This window comes from Halichoeres trimaculatus, unplaced genomic scaffold (assembly GCF_033239565.1).
Source record: "Halichoeres trimaculatus isolate MK-OKI-2021-1 unplaced genomic scaffold, fHalTri1.1 fHalTri1_scaffold_8, whole genome shotgun sequence".
Classification (NCBI taxonomy): domain Eukaryota; kingdom Metazoa; phylum Chordata; class Actinopteri; order Labriformes; family Labridae; genus Halichoeres; species Halichoeres trimaculatus.
The window spans coordinates 2,346,461-2,368,694 of NW_027437186.1; the positions used below are offsets into that span (position 1 = coordinate 2,346,461).

General features: G+C 44.5%; 1 protein-coding gene across 15 annotated transcripts in view; it reads left to right on the top strand.

Annotated features, from left to right (window-relative positions):
* LOC141795659 (regulating synaptic membrane exocytosis protein 1-like) overlaps positions 1 to 22,234 on the top strand; it is a 261,446-nt gene that overhangs the window by 236,619 nt on the left and 2,593 nt on the right. For 14 of the 15 annotated variants that reach the window (XM_074676630.1, XM_074676637.1, XM_074676631.1 and 11 more), the window contains 7 exons: positions 10,959 to 11,119; positions 11,231 to 11,445; positions 17,768 to 17,800; positions 20,122 to 20,287; positions 21,211 to 21,323; positions 21,507 to 21,608; positions 21,778 to 21,917. In XM_074676630.1, the coding sequence (XP_074532731.1) occupies positions 10,959 to 11,119; positions 11,231 to 11,445; positions 17,768 to 17,800; positions 20,122 to 20,287; positions 21,211 to 21,323; positions 21,507 to 21,608; positions 21,778 to 21,917 (930 nt within the window). The remainder of the gene's footprint in view (positions 1 to 10,958; positions 11,120 to 11,230; positions 11,446 to 17,767; positions 17,801 to 20,121; positions 20,288 to 21,210; positions 21,324 to 21,506; positions 21,609 to 21,777; positions 21,918 to 22,234) is intronic. The other variant, XM_074676634.1, reaches the window with a different exon arrangement.

The window sequence follows — 22,234 nt, forward strand, 5'->3', positions numbered from 1 at the left end:
CCGGTGATGCAGCTGCAAGAAGGCGTCAAGTTAATCTTGGCTTATGGAGTCTGTAAAGGCATTATCTGCAAGAATGCCATTCATGATGGTTTTGATGATTTAGACATCGACACCTAAAGCATTTCAGAGCATGGATAAGTATTTGCTCTAATTATTGTGCAACTAATTGAAATAAATGCAACTTTATATGTAAATGCAAAGGTGGGTGTATCATTTTTTCCACTAAGGAATGGTTTTGGTGAAAAATAAATGATAGCAATCAACTCAGAATAATGAAAAACCACTTGTTTGAGCCTTCACAAGTTACTTAAGTCCAATTTAAGCACTTTTGAATTTTTGAAAATCGGTTATCAGTACCCCAACTGTGAGAAGTTTTTTGAGAGGTTTCGAACTTTCAAACTTTTAGTACATGTTATAAGACACCTTTAAAAACACATTGGTGAAGAAATTTCTTGGTAACAATTTAGTTCCCAAATTTTCAGATCTTTCCCTTATTACTCTGTTCCTTTATTTTTTGAGACAGGGTTTCATCAAGGTAACTTTCACCTTCTTTCAGTCTCCTGTCCCTCAACCAAGGTTGAATTTTAAGACATGCCATGTAAACTGTATGTTCTCTATCGTTACTAGGCTTCCCCTCCACCCAGAGACATATGTAGTATATATCTCTATTGGAGTGACTGAACCCTTGGGTCAGGTGACGTGGATAATTTCTTTAAGACAAACCACCAGTGGTCTTGGCTGACAGCCTACTTAAACCCCTGTCAGCCACTCCCCCAGTGATTTTTCTGATTCCACTTGGAGCAGCGTGGCGTGTATCGCTGAGTTCTTTGAGCTGATCAAATCCATTCATACACACAGTCTGTGCCGCTTACCTAGAAGGTTGGAGAGAGTGATTGTCTCTCGTGGTGGCTGTGTGGTTTAATCTTTTGAACTTTCTGGTTGTCGCACTCTCTGTGTTGGCGCAGGGTCTCTGTAAAGGGGCTTCTGTGCCGGATAACACAAGGATCCTTTCTCCCGGTCCCGATTGGGCGGTGGGAGAAGGCTCCGTGAGTTTGTGGACAGCGTAGGCTTTTTGTGTGTAAACAATAAACCAGTGTGAAACGTGTGGTCTCCATGGGGAAACCTCACACGTGGATGACACAGGGCTCTCTTCTCTGTCCATTACGTGAGAAAGGGCTCGCGGTTTTAAGTTTATCGCTTTGTTTGGAAGCGCCGGCTCCGTGAGCACTTCCGCATGGTAATCCCGTGTGGGGGTCTCGCGAGATTTGGGCGTTAAAACGCTTGTGTGTGTCTCTCTCCCTGTCTCTCTGTCTCTCGCATAGTACTCATACGTAGAAATATTCATTAAAAAAAAAAAAAAAAAAAAAAAAGGAATATAAATATATACTGAAAAAAAAAAAAAAAAAAAAACATTAATGTCATGGCATCCTTGGGGTCATAGCTGTGTAGTGTGTGGAATTCAGCTGCCCATAGAGGATGGTCATGATGTGTGTGTGCGATGTTTGGGAGAGGAACATGCTGCAATGGCTGTTGACAATCCATCATCATGTATGGACTGTTCATGCCAAAACGATCCTTGGAGGCTCAGCTCTGTGTTTTCGGGCCCAAGCGTGGAGGTGGGATTACACCACCTCCTGTTCTCCGACAGACCAAACGTCCTAGGTTAGAGGAACTTGGAGGTAGCTCCTGTGTAGATTTCTACCCCAAATCTCCTCTCAGACCTGGTGAAAGGAGCGGAGTCGAGGGTCTTCAGGAGGATGATTGTGATTATGAAGTCGATGTGTTAGGGATATCAGATGATGGTGAGATCCAGTGTATGGCTGACGAAGACGTACAGACCAAGGGGAGCAAGCGCCAGCAGTTTAGGGCACTGATTCAGAGAGCTTCTCAGGCTCTGGGGCTTGGATCGGTGTCAGGTCAAATCCCTCCCCCTTCACGTTTTGACGATGAAGAGGGATTCACGGAGGTAGAGTTGCCATATGGGGTGCCTCTCCTTCCTGATATGGAGGACCTGATGCAGAAGGCATTTCAGACTCCCACCGCTAAGCTGGTCTTTTCAGCTACTGCACGATGAATGTCGGCCATGCAGGACAAGGGAAAGGTGTGCTGTGGTGTCTTACCTCAGTTGGACCAGACTGTGTCTGCTCTCCTGTTTCCATCCAGTTCTGTGCTGGGGCCAGCTAGTCCATCAGGTGACTGCAAGATGCTGGATGCTTCACTAGCTAAACTGCATAGGGCAACGGCAGTTCAGACACAGCTGGCGAATACAGCATCTATATTAGCTCTGTACCAGCAGAAGTTGGTTCGTCAACTGAGTTCTGGGGCAGATGCCTGCCTTGTTTCAGAGATACAGCTAGTGTCATCTATGCTGACAGCACTGATGAAGGAACAGGCGGTGGTCACTGGGAAGGGCATGTCTTCGCTCTGGGTAACCAGGCGTCAGCTGTATTTGTCAAAGTCAAAGCTCCAGTCAGAGGACAAAGGGGCCCTCCTGAAGTTGCCTGTTGTGCCGACAGCTATGTTCGGCCCTGGTGCCACTACTCTCTTACAGCAAGCACAGGAGGCCCGGCGCTGTGCTAAGGAGGTCTCTAGTGCATTGACCGCTAGGCCCAGGGCCAGGTGGTCTGGTCAGTCTGTCAGTAAGAGAGCTGAAGCTCCTACACTGCCACAAGGGTCAGGCTGAGGCCCGGGTGACCTAAGGACTACTCTGGAGGCACGGCGCGGGCGCACAGGGGCTTCTAAGGGAGCAGCCAAATTTAAATTTGGCAAAGGTGGGGGCAAGCCCAAGCCCCCACCTTCTTCCTGACAATATGATACATCCAGCCAGTGTTCAGCCAGTCTCAGGTCGAGTTACAGCCTGGAAGTCACTGGGTGCGAGCCCCTGGGTAGTTTTAACCATGACCCAGGGGTATCGTATTCAGTTTGCTCGGCGTCCCCCAACCTCAAGGACACCAACAGTGGTCACAGTGGTGGACGCTGGGAGGAAGGCTGTTCTTCAGACAGAGGTTGGTACCCTGCTGGAAAAGGGAGCCATCAGGGAAGTGCCATGCAGCAACAGACTGGCTGGATTTTACTCCCGATATTTTCTCATCCCCAAGAGGGACGGGACACTACGACCCATTCTGGATCTGAGAGGTCTGAATGGGTATCTCAGACACCTACCATGCAAGATGTTGACTATCCCACGGGTGAGACAGTCCATCAACAAGCAGGACTGGTTTGTGAAAGTGGATCTGAAGGATGCCTACTTTCAGATTCCGATTTGGGAGAAGCATTGGCGCTTTCTCCGTTTCGTATTCGACGGCAGAGAATACGAATTCCAGGTCCTACCATTCGGTATCTCTCTGGCTCCACGAACCTTCACAAGGTGCATGGAAGCAGTTCTGGCACCTCTGCGACAGAAAGGGATACGGGTGCTGATTTACTTGGACGATTGGCTCCTCTGTGCACATTCAGAGGTTCAGTGCCAGGCGCATCTGGCTGTTCTTCTAGAGCACATCCAAGTCCTTGGCCTACGTCTCAACATGGAGAAGAGCATGTTGGTGCCGTCTCAACAGACACAGTTCCTGGGTCTTATGATAGATTCCCAGGCGGGGCTACTGACACTGACAGAAGAGAGGCAGCTGTCCCTCAGAGCATGCCTCTCCCAATTCAGACTAGGGGCCAGGGTCACACGGAGGCTCTGTCTCCGTCTCTTGGGTCTGATGGCGTCTTCAGTCCAGGCAGTTCCGTTGGCCCTCCTACACATGCGCCCAGTACAGAGGAGCCTCATGTGTTGGGGGGTGGGTCCCAAGAGTCACTTGAATACAGAAATCCTAGTCACCAGACGGTTGCGAGCGTCGCTACGCTGGTGGAACAACAGAGAGAATCTCACCAAGGGCAGCATGCTAGGTCCAGTGACGCATCGCCATTTAGTCATGACAGATGCCTCACTGATGGGCTGGGGTGCAGTTTTCAGGGGAAACGGGGTAAGTGGTCGGTGGAATGTTCCCCACACTACCCACAACATCAACAGTCTAGAACTGACAGCAGTCCATCTAGCCCTGCGACATTTTTTGCCGTATCTTCGAGGTCAGCACGGACAGTGTGACCGCAGCCGCATATATCAACAGGCAAGGCGGGTTGGTTTCTCCCCGCCTTTGCAGGCTGGCACGCCGTTTGTGGCTTTGGGCATACCCCAGGTTTCTGTCCCTGAGGGCGGTCCATGTGCCAGGGGTGGAATATCATGCAGCAGATCAACTGTCCCGGGGGGGTCCAGACCTAGGGGGGTGGAGACTACACCCGAAGGTGGTCCACGAAATCTGGCTCCGTTACGGACGTGCAGAGGTCGATCTGTTTGCGTCAGAGGAATCGACCCACTGTGCTCTCTTCTTTTCCCTAGGGGGAGACAATCCTCCCCTTGGAGCAGATGCTCTGGCTCACCCGTGGCCACAGACTCTGCTGTATGCATTTCCACCATTTGTCCTCCTTCCATCCCTCCTGCAGAGAGTACGAATGGGGGAAATGAGGCTGATCCTGGTGGCTCCAAAATGGCCACACATGACCTGGTTCTCAGAAATCCCACCATTGTTGGACGGGACTCTGTGGGAGCTCCCAGTATGTCGGGACCTGCTGTCTCAGGCACGGGGAACTCTGACTCATCCCTTTCCTCGGGGCCTCCGGTTATGGGCATGGCCCCTGAGGGGTCAGAGCTCCTAGCTATGGGGCTGTCTCCGTCTGTGATTCCTACAATACAAGAAGCTCGTGCACCTTCAACAAGGGCCCTTTATGCACATCGATGGCGGGTCTTTTTGAACTGGTGCAAGGAGCACCATATTGAACCCCTAGTTGCCTCTGCTCCAGTTATCCTTCAATTCCTTCAAGGATTGTTGGATGGTGGAAAGTCGCCCTCCACTCTGAGGGGTATGGTTGCAGCAATTAAGGCAGCGCGGGTGGGGCAGTACCAGTTGCCAGTAGAAACAGACAAGCTGGTATCCCAGTTTCTTAAGGGTGCTAGGAGGTGTGCTGGCATGAGGTCACGGCCATCACTCCTGCCCTGGGACCTTGAGCTGGTCCTGCAGGCTCTTGAAGCACCTCCATTTGAACCTTTGGAGGCAGTGGACTTAAAGTGGCTGTCTTTTAAGTCTGCTCTTCTTTTGGCGCTGGCCACAGCCAAGAGGGTGGGCGAGCTCCATGCTCTCTCTGTGCATGAGAATCTGTGTAGATTCTTGCCTGAAGGGGCAGGGGTGTCCTTACGACAAAACCCAGCATTCCTTCCAAAAGTCCTGTCTGCTTCTCAGCCAAATTTGGACATGGTTGTACGATCTCTTTACTCTGCACCGACAGAGGATGGAGAGCGTAGGCAGTCACTTGTATGCCCAGTCAGGGCACTCAGGGTGTATGTGCAGCGGACAAGGGTCCATAGGCAGACAGATCAGTTGTTTGTCTGTTTTAGGACAGATCTCCTGGGGCAGCCTCTGTCAAAGGCTCGCCTTTCCCACTGGATTGTTGAAACTATTCAGCAGGCGTATATGGGGGTGGGGGTCCCCTTTCCGGCCGGTATGCGGGCACACTCCACTCGGGGCATGGCAACGTCCTGGGCATCATGGCGTGGAGCATCTCTTAGTGAGATTTGTGCAGCAGCCACCTGGTCTGCGCCGTCTACATTTGCTAGATTCTACCATTTTAACGTGGCTGCAGGCACATCGTTCGGTGAGCGAGTGCTTGGGGCAGCCCGACAGTAATGGCAGATTCTTTCCCTGTCAATCAGCCTTGGATAGGCTGGTTGAGTGGCCTTTTCACCCCTCGAGTTGGGCCCTTGCGACTTGCAGGGCCAACTAGCCTTCGGTAGCGTCTGGCACCAGGGCTTTAGGCAGCAGCATCCTGCGTCTTGTGGAACTGGCGAGCCAGGGGTGCGTATATAGTGTTTATAGTGTATATAGTTTGTTGGCACACACTGTTATTGTTGAGCACTTTGGTGGCGGGGACGTCTCATTCAAAGCTCACGTGTCTCAGCGTGGGCCTTTACTGCTCTATCCCATTGCGGTGTGTCTTTCAGATCTCCAATAGAGATATACACTACATATATCTCTGGGTGGAGGGGAAGCCTAGTAACGATAGAGAACGTATGGTTACATGTGTAACCAGGGTTCTCTGAGTGAAGAGGCTTCCCCTCCACCTCAAGGCCGCTCAGGGATTCGTTACATCAAATTAATATCACTGGGGGAGTGGCTGACAGGGGTTTAAGTAGGCTGTCACCCACGACCACAGGTGGTTTGTCTTAAAGAAATTATCCACGTCACCTGACCCAAGGGTTCAGTCACTCCAATAGAGATATTTACTACATATATCTCTGGGTGGAGGGGAAGCCTCTTCACTCAGAGAACCCTGGTTACACATGTAACCATACGTTATTCACAGAGGTTGTATTTTAGCCAGATTGACCTTTTTGTTTCATTTAATCAAATCCAGATGTTGTCACTGAATTTTTTATTCATTTTATTTATTTAACCCTTATTTTACCAGGAATATTCCCGACTGATATGCAAGATCCTTTTTACAAGGGAGTACTGGCCAATACAGCAGCACAAGAAAGTTTCCCACAGAGGGCAAAGACAGACACAATAGACAACAATAAGTAAACATTGCATCAAGTTATTAATAAGCGGCGCTTGGCAGCAAGACAAGTGGAAAGGCTCATCAGATTATCTTTAATAGCTAGTTTTAAAACTGAAACTTGTTGTTGGCCTTTTAGCTCAGACCAAGATGAGCAAGCATAAACACTAAAAGCTCTTAGACCAAAGACAGAGCGAGCCTGAGGAATATCAAACAGAACACCTGACGCAAATCATTCAATCAATCAACTGGATTGTCTTTACATGGTTGATTTGTTGGATCAGGTGTGTTCTTGCTTGGTTGGAATGAAAACCTGCAGCCACAGTGGCCCTTTACTGGATCAGTTTGACACCTGTGCTCTGGGTCATTCCTTGCCCCCGTTAGGGCTGTTTTAGTGTGCCTAGGTGGCGCTATAGAGCATATTATGGGATGTTGGGGGTTATGTAAGGTATATTATGGAAATTTGGGGTGCTCATTATGTGTGTGCCAATTTTGGTGAGTTTCTAAACATGCTTGGGGGTGAAATAAGCAATCAAAAAGTGAATAAGGGGTAAAAATGTGTGGAAATATTATTTTTAAAGAGAAATAGCCAACTTCCTGTCTGGAAAGGTCAGGGTGTCAGCTTATAATTTTTTTGTCTCAAAGAGTCGAACATTGTGATGTTGGTTTGATCTCTGTGGGGCATTCCTAGTGGCCGCTAGGGCATTTTTAATGTGCTTAGATGTGGACAGAGAGCATTTTATGGGATGTTTATTGAAGAGTTTGACGCTTGTAATGTGTCAGCCAATTTTGGTGAGTTTTTGAGCATGTTCAGGGGGTGTAATAAGCATTTTACTGGAGGAGAGAGTCATTGTTTCCTCTGCTGAGTCACATGACCAGCTGCATGGAACTCCCAATCAGTGTGTGACATCATCACAGCATGCAGCAGCCCAAGGGGAGGATCAAATTCCCAAAATGAACAAACTACTCATCATGTAGGCCAGAATGTTTACCTAATCTGTGTAAAAAAAAATTTGTCAGGAATACAACCATGTCATTTTTAAAGCTGTGCGACTTTTACTTTTTTGTCTAGAGGCCCAAATGCGGCACCGAAGGCTGCGCTGCCATCTGTTAACATGGAGGGAGCGGTCGGCGACTTTGAGGGCTCGCCGTTCGAAAAGCGGGCCCGAAATAACAACTTCCCGAACAACTTTTGTAGAGCAGGGTTTAGTCTGTCATGTGAGCCAATTTTCAAGCCAGTACCATTTTCAGTTACTGAGGAGATAATTTTGGCAGAAAAGGTAAAAATGCAGACAACTCTTATTTTGAAAAGCAAATTGCCTGCTTCCTGTGCAGGAAAGGCAAGAAACACTTCCACCTTTTTTGTGCTTCTCAATGAGACAGACGTTTTGGTGTTGGTTTCACCTCTCCACAACATTCCTAGCCTCAGCTAGGGCCATTTATGTGTGTTTTTGAGTGTTTTTTTGGCGTTAGACAGCTTATTATGGGATGTTGGGGGTTATGTTTGGTATCATATGAAATTTTTTTTTCGCAATTTTGGGGTGTGTGCCAATTTTGGTGAGTTTTTGAGCATTTTTAGGATAGGTCTCGCTTTGAGCTATAAGCGCGTGTGGAATAAAACAAAAGAAACAGACGGAATACACCTTCTAGCCCTGCTAGAAGGTGCCCTCAGCTCAGGCCTCGGACCCTAATAATTAATGCAAATCAGAAAGAGAATAGGGCCCAATGTGGACCCTAGCGGAACCCCATTTCTTTATGTTCAAAAAGGTGGAAGATAAGCTAGCTGCCCTGACACATTGCTTCCCACTGCTCAGGTAGCAGTCCAGCCGGAGGTTGATGGGATGTCTTGCCTCGGGCAGACAGCGTTGGGAACGAAGAGTTGACTAGGAGGTCCAGTCCCAGAGAAATACTTTGAAGTAGTCCGAAGTACCGCAGGGTGTACAGGAGTTCACTGGCGCTGATCTCTTTCTCAGCCAGAGTATAATGCTGCGGCCACACCAAACGTGAATTTGTGAATTTAAATGCGCGTCACACCTGTAACGCACTGCGTGAACGCCCGAGTCTTGACCCTGGACTATTTTGACAAGCTGAGGGGCTGACACGCGCAAGGTTAATATAGTTTTGGATTTGTCATCATAGTTTAGTTTAAGTTAGTTTTGACATTTTTTTTCCTTTACAGTTTAGTTTTGGAGCAGGCATTCTAGTTTGTATTTAGTTTTAATTTTTGCAAAAAGGCTTAGTTTTAGTTTAGTTTTAGTTTTTTCATACCTTATTAACCAGGTGCAGGATTCAAAAAGGTCAGAGTAAAAATTCTGTCATACTGTTTATTTTCCAGTTCAACATAGTGATAACTGCTCAGTCAATGCTGATACTGAACTGTTGGCAGCTGCCTTAAACACAAGAAAATAATATAAACTTTATATAAAAATATAAACATAAATTAAATAAAATAATTTTAACATGAATTAAATAAAAATAATCTAAACATAAATTATATAAAACAATATAATATGAGCTTTGATAATTAGAAACTTGGACTTTGTAACAATAAAGTCAGACTCACATGAAATTAAACTATTACAGATGCTCGGATTCATTTCTCCTCTACGTTTGGTCGCAGCACAGCGCACAACGCACAACGCACAACGCACAGCCAGTCAGTGCAGTAAACAAGCACGTCCCAGTACGTCGCTGTGATGGTGCTGTACGGCACTGACAACTGCCGAAAACTGTCATAAAATTGGTTGGGCAAATGTGTCTGATTAATTGAAATCCTAAAGGCTATTAATATTGTCAAAAACTATAACTAAGGAAATTTTGTCTATCATTTTAATTAGTTTCAGTTAGTTTTGGGAACACAAGATACAGTTTTAATGCTCCAAACGTGCCAACGCCCCCAACGCGCCGTCCCGGGCGAATCGGTGTCCAAATGCATCTTTGCATTGACTTTGTATGTAATCTTGATGGAAATTTGTTTTTGGTGTGGCCGTACTATAAGAGCACTGCCTGATGAGCTGATGAATCCTAGGTGTGCCAGTGAGCCAGAGACAGCAGCAGGTAGGGGAGGGAGAGAGCAGCAAGGCACCGCCAACATGGAGAAGCTCCACATGGGGCAGATCATGACAATCAGTTTACTTAAAAAAAAAAAAAAAAGATATAAAAGAGATGCTGTTATCAGTTAATGCACTCCCATGTCCATGATAAAGTCTCTGCAGAGAACATTCAGACGACGCTGGATCAAACTTTTGGCCTGGATTTCTGTTAGGAAGCCGTATTAATTACAGAATTTATTATGAAGAAGATTATCTTACTCCTCACAATATTATCATGTAAACGTGATCTGTGTGTGTGTGTGTGTGTGTGTGTGTGTGTGTGTGTGTGTGTGTGTGTGTGTGTGTGTGTGTGTTTGTGTTTGTGTGTGTGTATGTGTGTGTGTGTGTGTGTGACAAAGTGACTATTTCATAACAAAACGCTATTGATTTACATGGAATCACAAAAAACCTGCTCATCTCATGGAACAAATAATCATAAAATTTTGGTCTACCTGTGCGAAATTGTGCACAATAGACACACTTCAGCACCACCCCCTCCTCAGTCTGTGAAAGATTTAGGCTGGAGTCTGCAGCTTACGCCGTACGCCTTGATTGGCCCTGGTATACACATTTTATAAATCACACGCCAGTGTTGCCATAAGCTCATTTTTACACCCATATCTGCGCCAATTCCCACACAAGATTGATAAATGAGGGCAAGTGTGAGGAGGGCATCTCTAGTCTGAAGGTTTACCTGTCACATCAGCATGTACAAGGGGGATCTCTTATCTCAAGGTTCACGTTTTCCATGACTTATCAATATGTAATTCCACACCACTATTATACTCTTCACTACTTACAGCTGACGGTCTCAGAGGCTATCTCAAAGGTCACAATTATGCAGTCTTGTTTGCCACGCTGTAAATATACCCTGATAACTTGAATAAAGTTGGGAGAGTCGGTGGACTGAACCAAGCACTTGTTTTCCGTCTCCTTTCTTTCTCCCTTTGATCAAAGATTTGGGCTTGGCCCAACTGAGAAGCTTCTGTTTTACTTTTTTACTTGGGTTAGGCCCAACCTAGAGATCTCTACTGTTTTACTTGGGCAAGGCCCAACCTAGTAACTTCTAGTAAAGCACAGTTTCATGTGGATGGCAGGCCTAGATGTATAAAAATATAGGATGTTTCCCAAATGGACATGGCCCAAAAGTTTGACCGGAAGTAAAGTTAAGAGTTAGATGATAGTTATATAAGTGATTTCGGCTTGATCCTTTGTGCATGTTCTCATGAACTGTCTCTAGCATTAAACTGTGCCATTGTGTGTTTCCTGAAGCTCTATAAGGACCAGAGGCGGAGCAGTGAAAATGTTTCCCATAAGTCCTCAGACAGTGATGTCAGCGATGTGTCAGCCATCTCTCGAACCAGCAGTGCCTCTCGCATCAGTAGCACCAGCTACATATCCATCCAGTCGGAGAGACCCCGGGGACGCTTCAGGTAACACTCACTCGCTGTCGTACTCAGGTTCTCTTTCTGTGTTTCATTTCCTCCCAAAGATTTATCCAGATCCCAGATGTGAACTGAGTTTATGTCCTAATGTCACCACAGCAGGGCCATGCGTGCAACAGGCCGCCACATGATGAAGAGCACCAGTGTGAGTGGTGAGATCTATGGCATGGAGCATGCTGATGGTAGCCAATCAGACACGGCCCTCGGTAGCCTGGGAAGTGGGATCAAGAAGCGGCGCTCGAGCCTCAGCCAACGTGTTGTATCCATCCTTCCATCCAGACGCAGCCGGAGTACCTCGCAACTCAGCCAGACAGGTCAGAGTAGAGTTTAAGGAACGACATCACTCAGTAACCCAGAGAGAGACTGAAATCAACCAAATATCCTGAAAATCAGGCGTACCACACCTAACTCATTGTAACTGTTTTAAAAGTCAACGAAATATTTCTGTGGTTTGCAGAGAAATTTGTCAGTCTCTTATGGTGTCTCGTCTGTTTCTTGTTGTTTGGTAAAATGAGCCTGCTTTCTTCAGACAGAGGATGATATACATAGACTAATATCGAACATTCATCACAAAGTTTGGCTTGAAACATAATTTTTCCCCCGTCTAAACCACAGAATGTCAAACCTTGGTATGATCGAAAGACTTTTTAAGTCATTGTGATAAATTACTTTTAGTTTATAGACTGAAGGCCTGGTTTGATAAAGGATTTTGCGGCTTATGTGGCTATAATGTTTGAATTTACAAAGCACACAAAAGGTTTAAATGGTCAGAATGTCCTCTCCCCACCTAGTTTATCATATACATGGAAAGACTTTATCTTCTTCTCAATACTCAGCCTAAAACAGCTGCTAGAACCCTCCTATGGAGATAATTTTGTTTCTTTATTATTCAATCAAAAATAATACATTTGGAACCAAAAAAGATATTTGTAAGCAAAAGAGAATAAGTGAGAAATGAAAAAAAAAAATCAAGATCAAAACAGACCAGGTTGCAATTGATAAAAAAGGGTTGAGATCAAAATACAACAGGTTGCAATTGACAAAAAAAAAGGTTGAGATCAAAACAGACCAGGTTGCAATTGAAAAAAAAAAAACTCAGAACACATTTCTTTTCATTTTGCTTATAAATCAGTCCTCTTTGCATTCAAGTTGAAAACCTCTTGAAAATTAGTCCTCTTTGCTTCAAAGTTTTGCTTGCAAATTCTACTGCACTTACTGTGCGGGGCCTATGCTGGTGGATGAGAAAATAGTTTCTATTGGTTGGTTTGACCTGGCTTTACCGAGTGCGAGCGCCAGCAACCACTTCCCTCTTACACAATACCTGGAGTTAAGTTGATAGCCTCTGGTTACAGTCTGCCATACACTCACAACATCAATAACAACAACAACAACAACAACAACAATTCAATACAATAAAATATAATGCCCTACTGCTGCAAGCACCCAGATTAGCATGGTTGTCTTTGCTAGTCACGGCCTGAGCATAGTAACGTTAGCTAAGTAAGTGAGTGATTAAAATATTTTGTTCCACGGTACACGCGGTGACATGGTTCCTACACAACAGTACAGGGTTTCCCCCAGTGTATTATAAGCCTGGCGGTCCACCAGGCTTTACCTGCCCCCCCGCCCCGCGCAAGGCTAAGCGTTGTTTATTAAAACAAACAGTTTGGACCTGAGTGAAAACAGATGTGAGCTCTCGTTAACGACAACGTGGTCGGCTCGGTGCAGACCTCTTGGTCAGCTGGTGAAGCAGCCGTCTGATGAGCATGACGTCCGTGACATGTCCCAATGTTGATGGAGAGAGAAAAGTTAATTAAAAAGTTAATTAACAATGCTTAGCCTTGCGTGGAGGGGGGCGGGCAGGTAAAGCCTGGCGGAGCCTCAATACACTGTGGGAAACCCTGTACACCGCTTGTACTGTGGAACAAAATATTTTAATCACTCACTAACTTAGCTAACGTTACTATGCTCAGGCCATGACTAGCAATGCTAGACAACCATGCTAATTAGCGTGCTTGCAGCAGTAGGGCATTATAATTTATTATATTGTATTTTTGATGTCGTTGTTGTTGTTGTGAGTGTATGGCTGACTGTAGCCAGAAGCTATAAACTTACCTCCAGGTGTTGTGTAAGTAGGAAGTGGTAGCTGGCGCTCGCACTTGGTAAAGCCAGGTCAAAAAACTATTCTCTCATCCACCAGCGTAGGCCCCGCCCATTAAGAGCAGTAGAATTTGCAAGCAAAACTTTGGAGCTTGCAAGCAAAGAGGACTAATTTTCAAGAGGTTTTCAACTTGAAAGCAAAGAGGACTGATTTGTAAGCAAAAATGAAAAGAAATGTGTTCTTGTTTTTTTTTTAATTGCAACCTGTTGTATTTTGATCTCAACTTTTTTTTAACAATTGTGTACTGTTTCACCCAGTGTGACTCCTGTCTTATACTGAGATTCACAGCCAGCTAAACTCTTCATGACATCACATCCTCCAAGGACCAGGCAAAGTTGTGGTTGGACAGGATTTAATGCCAAAAATTGTGAAACTAAAAGGACATTAACACAAAAACCCCAATTAATGATCGATACAAACACATAGCGTTTATAAATGGGCGTATAATTACAGTTGGCGGATCGAGTATTTGCCGATCTTCAACACAATAGAGCTGCGATACGAACGTAAACAAAATAATTACACAAGCGGAGTCAACACGGCTGCACTTATCAATGAAAAACAACAATTACTTACTTAAATTGCCACTTCAAGGGCCGAAAAACATTCAGGTGGATGAAGAGTTAGCTTCAGAATGCTAGGAAAGTTTCTCTCAGAAAGCGTAGAAGAAGAACAACTTCCTGGTTACTAGGCAACCACTGAAGCAGACAAACAAAGCTCAGAAACAAGCAAACTATGCCATCTGCTGGCCTAAAAATGTCACTGCCATTTTAGAAATTAACAGTTCCAACACAAATTGCAACCTGTTGTATTTTGATCTCAACTTTTTCTTCAAGTGCAACCTGTTCTGTTTTGATCTCCAATTTTTTTTTATTTCTCACTTATTCTCTTTTGCTTGCAAATCTCTTTTTTGGTTTCAAATGTATTCTTTTTGATTGAATAATAAAGAAACAAAATTCTCTCTATACCCTCCAGGTCGACACTTTTTAGCTGTTAAATTGAGAATGAAGTTCACTGCTTCATTCGTTCTTAGAGCAGATTAAGCTCTTTGTAACTCCCCAGGTACCCCTTTTCCATCCAACTAGTGCTGGTGCTGGTGCTTGGCTCAGCACCAGTTCTTTGTGTTTCTACAGACAAAGAACTGGCTCCAGGTGCTCAAAACTGGTGCTTAGCAAGCACCAACTCTTTGCCGGGCCAGAGCGAGGCACAGATTACATCAGGGGCCAGGGATGGGGCTACAGTGACCAATGATCAACAGTGAAAAACAGTCATTTTTAAAAAGAAAATCGGCTGAGGGAGTTGTCTGTTGTTTTGTTGCAGTTTCCTTATTAAAAACTTGAACTGGAGCTGAAATTGAAGCAGTGATTCATCATCTCTTTTATAGATTAGGTCTATACCTTATTATTTATCAAACAGATTAAACAGCCTGATTTTACTTATCTTATTTACATGATGGGATGGTATTTTTGCTTCATGTTCATGCACTCACATTTCTCCTCTCCTGTCTGTATTGCGCACAGCAGAGCTCAGCCCTGATGCATTCACACACACACACATACACACACACACACACACACACACACACACACACACACACACACACACACACACACACACACACACACACATTCACACACACACATACAGGTGAGCACACTCTGTGTAGCAGACAGTCAGGAAGGATGATGTAAAACAAATCTCAGCCTTTTTTTGAGAGTTCCCAGCGCCAACTTTGTTGTCGCTTCCTGCCCCAAACGTCTACAGCCAGTGTGCAGTGATGAAGTGAGGTTTTACTGTGACACAATGATGTGGCTCCAGCCTTGTTTCTTGCTGCCCTACTAGTTCTTAGGAAGAACGTGATAATAACCAACTAAGCACCAGCACTAGCACTAAATGAGCGCTGGTGGCAAGGGGTAAAGAGATATGGTCTCATCATGCTCAAATACACTTCCTGGCCAAAAGAAAAGTCACCAACAAAAAAAGGTCACAAACTGCTTTTAGCTTTGATAGCGGCACGCATTCGCTACGGCATTGTTTCGATAAGCTTCTGCAATGTCAAGAAGATAAGACAGTGTTGCATTAATTTTTCACTGTGATCTTGTGTTGATGATGTCTGAACGCTGCACAAAGCTGTCTCCAGCACATCCCAAAGATCCTCAATGGGGTTAAGGTCTGGACTCTGTGGTGGCTAATCCATGTGTGAAAATGATGTCTCATGCTCCCTGAACCACTCTTTTACAATTTGAGCTCAATGTATCCTGGCATTGTCATCTTGGAATGTGACTGTGCCATCAGGGAAGAAAAAAACATTGATGAAATAACCTGGTCATTCAGTATATTCAGGTGAGGGGTGGGCGATATGGCCCAAAATTTATTTTACAGTATTTTTCCTTCATATTGCGATAGCGGTGTTATATCACGGTTTTCCAACATGTAAAAAAGTGAAGTCTTTTCAAAACATGATTCTGACTCTGTTCTGTGTTTTAAGTGCACACATCCTACCTAGCAGGTGGAAAATGTTTAATACTGGGCTAGAAAAAGGCCTTAGCCCACAATGTGCTTTTGGAAGAAAAGCTTGTCCCATTTCAAGCTTGAAGTGCACTATACTGGTGAGCAAACTGGGTCCGAGGAATGAAGAATACTGACAGAAAAAAAAAAAAAAAAACTCTTTTTGCATTTTAAAAAGGGTGAGCAATTAACTAACAACATTTTGGATGCCAATAAATTTGTTAAAAATACTAGTTTTTCGTTCCATGAGTTTTCCTAAATGTATGTTCCGTATGTTTTTGGAAGCCTGTAGGGTTGTCTAATGAAGCACTAAAGATTTCTGAGCTTTTATTCCTCTAAACACTGCTGCTGTAATACAGACAGAAGTGGCATGAGACAACATTTTGTTGACGTGTTTTTCCGGCAGCTATCGTGTTTTTTCGGACAACAGACAGACACAGAGATACTGACAGATTGTTGGCAGTGACTTTGACTGAGGAACTGAAGATAACATTTCAGACTCAGAGCCTGAACCACGACCAAAAAAACAAAAACCTTTGAGGTTGTTGCTCAGCCTACATCTTTATCAATCCAAGGCAGGATTTATAAATATTTTAATGTTGTTTCAAGATATTTATCATCATCACTCACAAAAAGTAAAAACAATAACCTGTCCAAGTAGAACAACATGATATGGACAGTGCTCAGGCTTCATCCTCAGAACAAGAGTCTATCAAAGGCATTTTGTAGCTACATGTTTATCGGACAAAAAGAGTGAAAACAAACTTATAGCAAACTAGCACAACACTTGTTGTACCTTTCCCATCAGCAGAAACACCTGCTGACATGACAGTGGTTACTCCGGCCGGGCGCACTGGAGCGGGCTGGCTATTGATGCCTAAACTTGGCCAAAGCTTGGCAAAACTCATATTTTTCTAGGCAAGTATTTGATTGATATAGAAAATAATCAAGAAATTTCTTGGTTTTAATGCTACGAGGCTATAAAGCTCGTCAGACCGTAAAAAACTGTAATTTAGCTACACTATTATTTAAGCCGCAGGGTTCAAAGCGTGTGAAAAATGTAGCGGCTCATAGTCCACAAACTACGGTTTCAGTTTGCTTCAAAATGTTTATTTTGATGCCACTGCTTTTGTTAAAAAATGGTTGTATCACATTTTAGGTTTTAAAGGTTTGACCATAGACAATTTTTGGACTAAATTATGTGTAACAATACTTGACCACCGTAAATACGGTATTGCAAAATTCATTTTGAGGCAACGTATGATACCGGTGACTGTGATAAAACTGGTATACCGCCCACCCCTAATAAAGGTAGTCAGCTGACCTCATTCTTTGAGCACATTGTGTCTCACACACTGTTGCTGAACCTATACCTGACCAACTGCAGCAACCCCTGATCACAGCACTGCCCCCACAGGCTTGGACAGTAGGCCCTACCCTAGGCATGATGGGTGCATCACGTAATCTGCCTCTCTTCTTACCCTAATGTGTCCATCACTCTGGAACAGGGTCACTCTGGCCTCATCAGACCACATGACCTTCTTCCATTGCTAGAGTCCAATCTTTATGCTCCCTAGCAAATTGAAGCCTTTTTTTCCAGTTAGCCTCACTGATTGCTGACTGATCGTGGTCAGACTCTGCCATCATCAATACAAGATCACGGTGAAAAGTTAATGCAACACTGGATGAAAAGCAGTAATCAAAGCTTCAGCTTTATATATATGAATATATGAATGTGTGAGCTGTTTTTTCTTGGTGGCAACTTGTTTTTTTGGCTGGGCAGTGTACATCTCAGAGCTGGTTTAATCAAATAAATGCTGAATGTGTGCATTTATTTATGAACCAGATAAAAGACTGTGTGTACAGAAAACCTGGTCACTTACTTTGATTCAAGTGTGTGTATCCAGTGTTGGTGTTGTTTTTGATGTTGTTGTTTATTGGCTTTGTTGTTGTGTGTGTTATTTCAGAGGCGGCGGGTAAGGCGGCGGACAGACAGAAAGGTAAAGACATAGACAGACAGACAGAGAGAGTGTAGACACTGTAGGACAGGGTAACAGGTGTGAGGGGATGAAGACATACAGGTGCCTATAGGAACTAACTTTGGTGCATGATCAGCCAAGTCTTATGTAGCGGTCTGTTTCCTTATTTTTACTTTCTAAATGACACTGATGTTAACGTTCTGTGATCCTTCATTTTAGGAAAACACAGGTAGAGCAGGATACACATGAGGCTGAAGCAGACATGGAGCTGTAGAAAGAAAATGATAGCTCTTTTAGACAGTTCTGCACCCCCTGCCTTTCCTGAGATCTGTCTCCAGCATGCTTCCTTGCTCCACCTTCTTCTGTCACCTTTTAAAAGGCTGGTTCAGTTCCAGTTAAAGCCTGACTGAGAGCATGCAGGCTTGAAGTGCCTCTACAACTCTTACTGTCCAACAAAAAGAATCTGATAAGACACCTGATTTATCCACTCATCAAACAGCAGGCTTTAAAATGGGCTAAACTCAAACATTTATAAGCTTTGATTTTACAACCCTCTAAGTTTGACCTTTTCACCTCTGCCAGGTTTTAACTGAAGCCTTATTATCCTTTTCCGCACAAACCTTTGGGATTCTCTGGATAATGTCCATGCAGTAACCTGTTACTTTATTTAGCTGTGCTTCTAGATGATGGTGAGAGTACTTTTATTTGCATGGTATGCCCCACACATTGCTAAAGCTCTTTTTTCCTCAATGTTCTACACAAAACCCTATAATGATGAAAGTATTCACAGCCTGTGACATGAAGTTCTGATTGAGCTTAGGTGCATCCTGGTTTCACTGATCATCCTTGAGATGTTCCTACAGCTTAACATGAGTCCACTTGTGGTAAATTCAGTTGATTAGACCTGGGACCATTAGATCTGGAAAGGCACACACCTGTCTATATATGATCCCATTGGTGATAGAGCATGTCAGAGCACAAACCAAGCATGAAGTCAAAGGAACCGTCTGTAGACCTCAGAGACAAAATGGTCTCCTGGCACCAATCTGGGGAAGGGTCCAGAAACATTTCTGCTGCTCTGAGGACCCAATGAGCCCAGTGGCCTCCATCTTCTATGAATGGAAGTAGTCCAGAACCACCAGGACTCTTTATAGAGCTGGCCCCCTGTCTAAACTGAGGGATGAGGAGAGAAGGACCCTAGTCAGGGAGGAGACCAAGAACCCTATGGTCCCTCTGTCAGAGCTCCAATGGTCCCCTATGGAGAGAGGAGAACCTTCCAGCAAGACAACCATCTTTGCAGCAATCCACCAATCAGGCCTGTATGGTAGAGAGGCCAGAGAGAAGCTACTTCTTCTTAAAAGGAACATGGCTCACCTGGAGTTTTCCAAAAGGCTCCTGAAGGATTCTCAGACCATGAGAAAGTAAATTCTTTGCTCTGATGAGACAAAGATTGAACTCTTGGGCGTGAATGCCAGGTGTCATGTTTGGAGGAAACAAGACAGTGCTGTTCACCTGGACAATACCATCCCTACAGTAAAGCATGGTGGTGTCAGCATCATGCTGTGGGGATGTTTTTTAGCAGCACAAACTGGTAGACCAGTCAGGATTTAGGGAAAGATGAATGCAGCGATGTACAGAGACATCCTGGATGAAAACCTGCTTCAGAGCACTTTGGACCTCAGACTGGGACCACGGTCCATCTTTCAGCAGGACAACGACCCTAAGACTACAGCCAAGATATCAAAGGAAGGGCTTAGGGTTGACTCTGTGAAGGTCTTTGAGGGGCCTAGCCAGATCCCAGACTTGAATCCTGGGAGAACTGTTTCTCAAAATTTTTGCCTGGTAAAGTACAGATCAAATAAATAAAATTTCAAAAACATCCAATCCGAAATCTCTGGAGAGATCTGAAAAAGGCTGTGCACAGACGCTCCCCATCCAACCTGATGAAGCTTGGGAGGTGCTGCAAAGAGGAATGGACCAAACTGCCCAAAGATAGGCGTGCCAAACTTCTGGCATCACATTCAAAAAGACTTGAAGCAAAAGCCGTGAAAACATAAGTACATGTGATGTTTTAGTTTTTATTTTGAAAAAAAAAAAAAAAAAACATTTTTCTCAGGTTGTCATGATGGGGGGTGTTGTGTGTAGAATTTTGAAGAAAAACAATCCATTTTGGAATGAGGCTTAAACAACAAAATGTGGAAAAAGTGAAGCGCTGTGAACACTTTCTGGATGATCTGTAATTCACAGAAAGACTCTTGATTTCTCCAGCTTTGCTTTTGGGTACAAATGACAGACACATACAAAGTCTAAATGTGAAAAACTTTCATTTGTGTCTGCCACAGAAGCTACAGCAGGAAAGAAGGTGGGTAAAGCCAGCAGCAGCAGCATCCAGAGGAGCGTGGAGACGGGCATGGCTGTTGAGTATCCACGCGGAGGGTCGGGCATGAACCGACAGGCGAGCAGAGAGTCGACTGATGGCAGCATGAACAGCTACAGCTCTGAGGGGAAGTATGTACACACTGAAAGACAGGCCTGCATGTGAACACAAGCACCATTGTATGTAGAGAGTTAGTGCAAAGAGGATGTTTCCATCTACACATCTAACTGAGCTGAAAAAAAGTTAAAGGGGCTGTGACTAGTTTCCAAGTGATCTTGAAAAAGTCTCCCTTCTAGATATATGTCTGATTGTAGTCCACACTTTAAAATGAGATTATCAGCACCAATTGTGTTGGTTACAAGTTGTTTTAAATTGCTATTTCTTAACTGCCAGTTCGGGTCAACCAGGACCGGATTGCTTTACAGCATGTCTAGGTCTCTATGACAACACCACGCCGGCTGACGAAGCTTAGGAGAGAGAAGAGATAAAATACAGAGATCTGTGTTTTTTTTTTTCTGCTGAAAATGACTTCTGTGATCAATTCTGTAGTGATAGTGGACACTGAAGCCTAACTGTCAGACAGAAAAAAGGAAAGAAGAGCAGAAGAAAGCTTAACGGGCGGGTGAAACAGCCCAAGCTAAAAGCTAATTAGCCTATCCAGTAAAAAGTTCTTTTGAACCCCAAAAATATGTTTCGATCCAATCTCCATTTAATTCCAAAAGAAACACACCTCACTGAAAGTAATTTTAGATAGTGTGCGGAGACTCTGTGTCACAAGGTGGCAAGGTAGTGCAATTAAAACAGTTCCTCCTCATAGCATCTTTTAATTACATTATCAAAGCAAAGATGCAAGAGCTATGAGTTTGAGCAAGGGGAAACCAGTCTGCTCATACCTTTCAGGTCAGAAAGGGGTGTTGTTTTTTTTTGTTTGATAATTGTGTGTGTGTGTGTGTGTGTGTGTGTGTGTGTGTGTGTGTGTGTGTGTGTGTGTGTGTGTGTGTGTGTGTGTGTGTGTGTGTGTATGCGCGCGCGCATGCACGCACGCACGTGTCAGTTTGATCTTCTCAGGTATGCGGCTAGGTGCCGACAGTCAGTTCAGTGACTTCCTCGATGGTTTAGGCCCAGGTCAGCTTGTTGGCAGACAAACTCTTGCAACTCCTGCAATGGGTGGGTAACAACTTGGTATAAGATTCATCTGAACACACCTGTAAACATCTGTATACATCTGTAATGTCAGAGGTGAGGTCTTACATGCTGTTTGTTGAACCTGTTTAAGGTTCGAAAAGCCCTCTACATCATCAGTTCATCTCAATGTGGTTTCTCTGTGTCTTTGTGTCTTCACACAACCAGGTGATGTTCAGATCGGCTTGATGGATAAGAAAGGCCAGCTGGAGGTGGAGGTGATCAGGGCACGAGGCCTTACCCCCAAACCAGGCTCCAAATCCCTCCCAGGTAACTCTTATACCCAGAGTTCAAAGCTTTTGTCTCAATAAGGGCCCCACTATCTTCTCCCCCCTCTTCCTCATCCCTTGACCCGCTCTCGCTCTTTCTGCCCTCTCCTCTATCATTGGTCCATCTGTTACTCTCTTTCAACACCCTCCTTCTCCTGTTTTGTCTTCAGCCCCCTATGTCAAGGTGTACCTGCTGGATAATGGAACATGTAAAGCCAAAAAGAAAACCAAGATTGCACGAAAGACCCTGGAGCCGCTCTACCAGCAGCACCTGCTGTTTGAAGAGAGTCCCACGGGCAAGGTGCTTCAGGTAATCCACTGAGTGGGTGTAGGTCTGTGGCGGGTGTGGGTGTCAGTTTTCGTGCTGCAAAAAAGAAAGTTAAAGAATCAAAGTGGAGGAAAATTCTATGTTTAAGACTTTTAGGGGGTTAACGTTACTAGACAGCAGCCACAGTGAGGCAGCAGCATCCACACAAATCATCTTTGAAACCAGCCTCATGAGCACAGACATCAGCCGATGCAGATAATTTCAGATGTCATCAATCATCTGGATCAGTTGGTCGATCTAGCTCTTTTACTTTGATTTTTGATGATAACTGAAGAGCTATGAGCTGTTCTTACAGTACT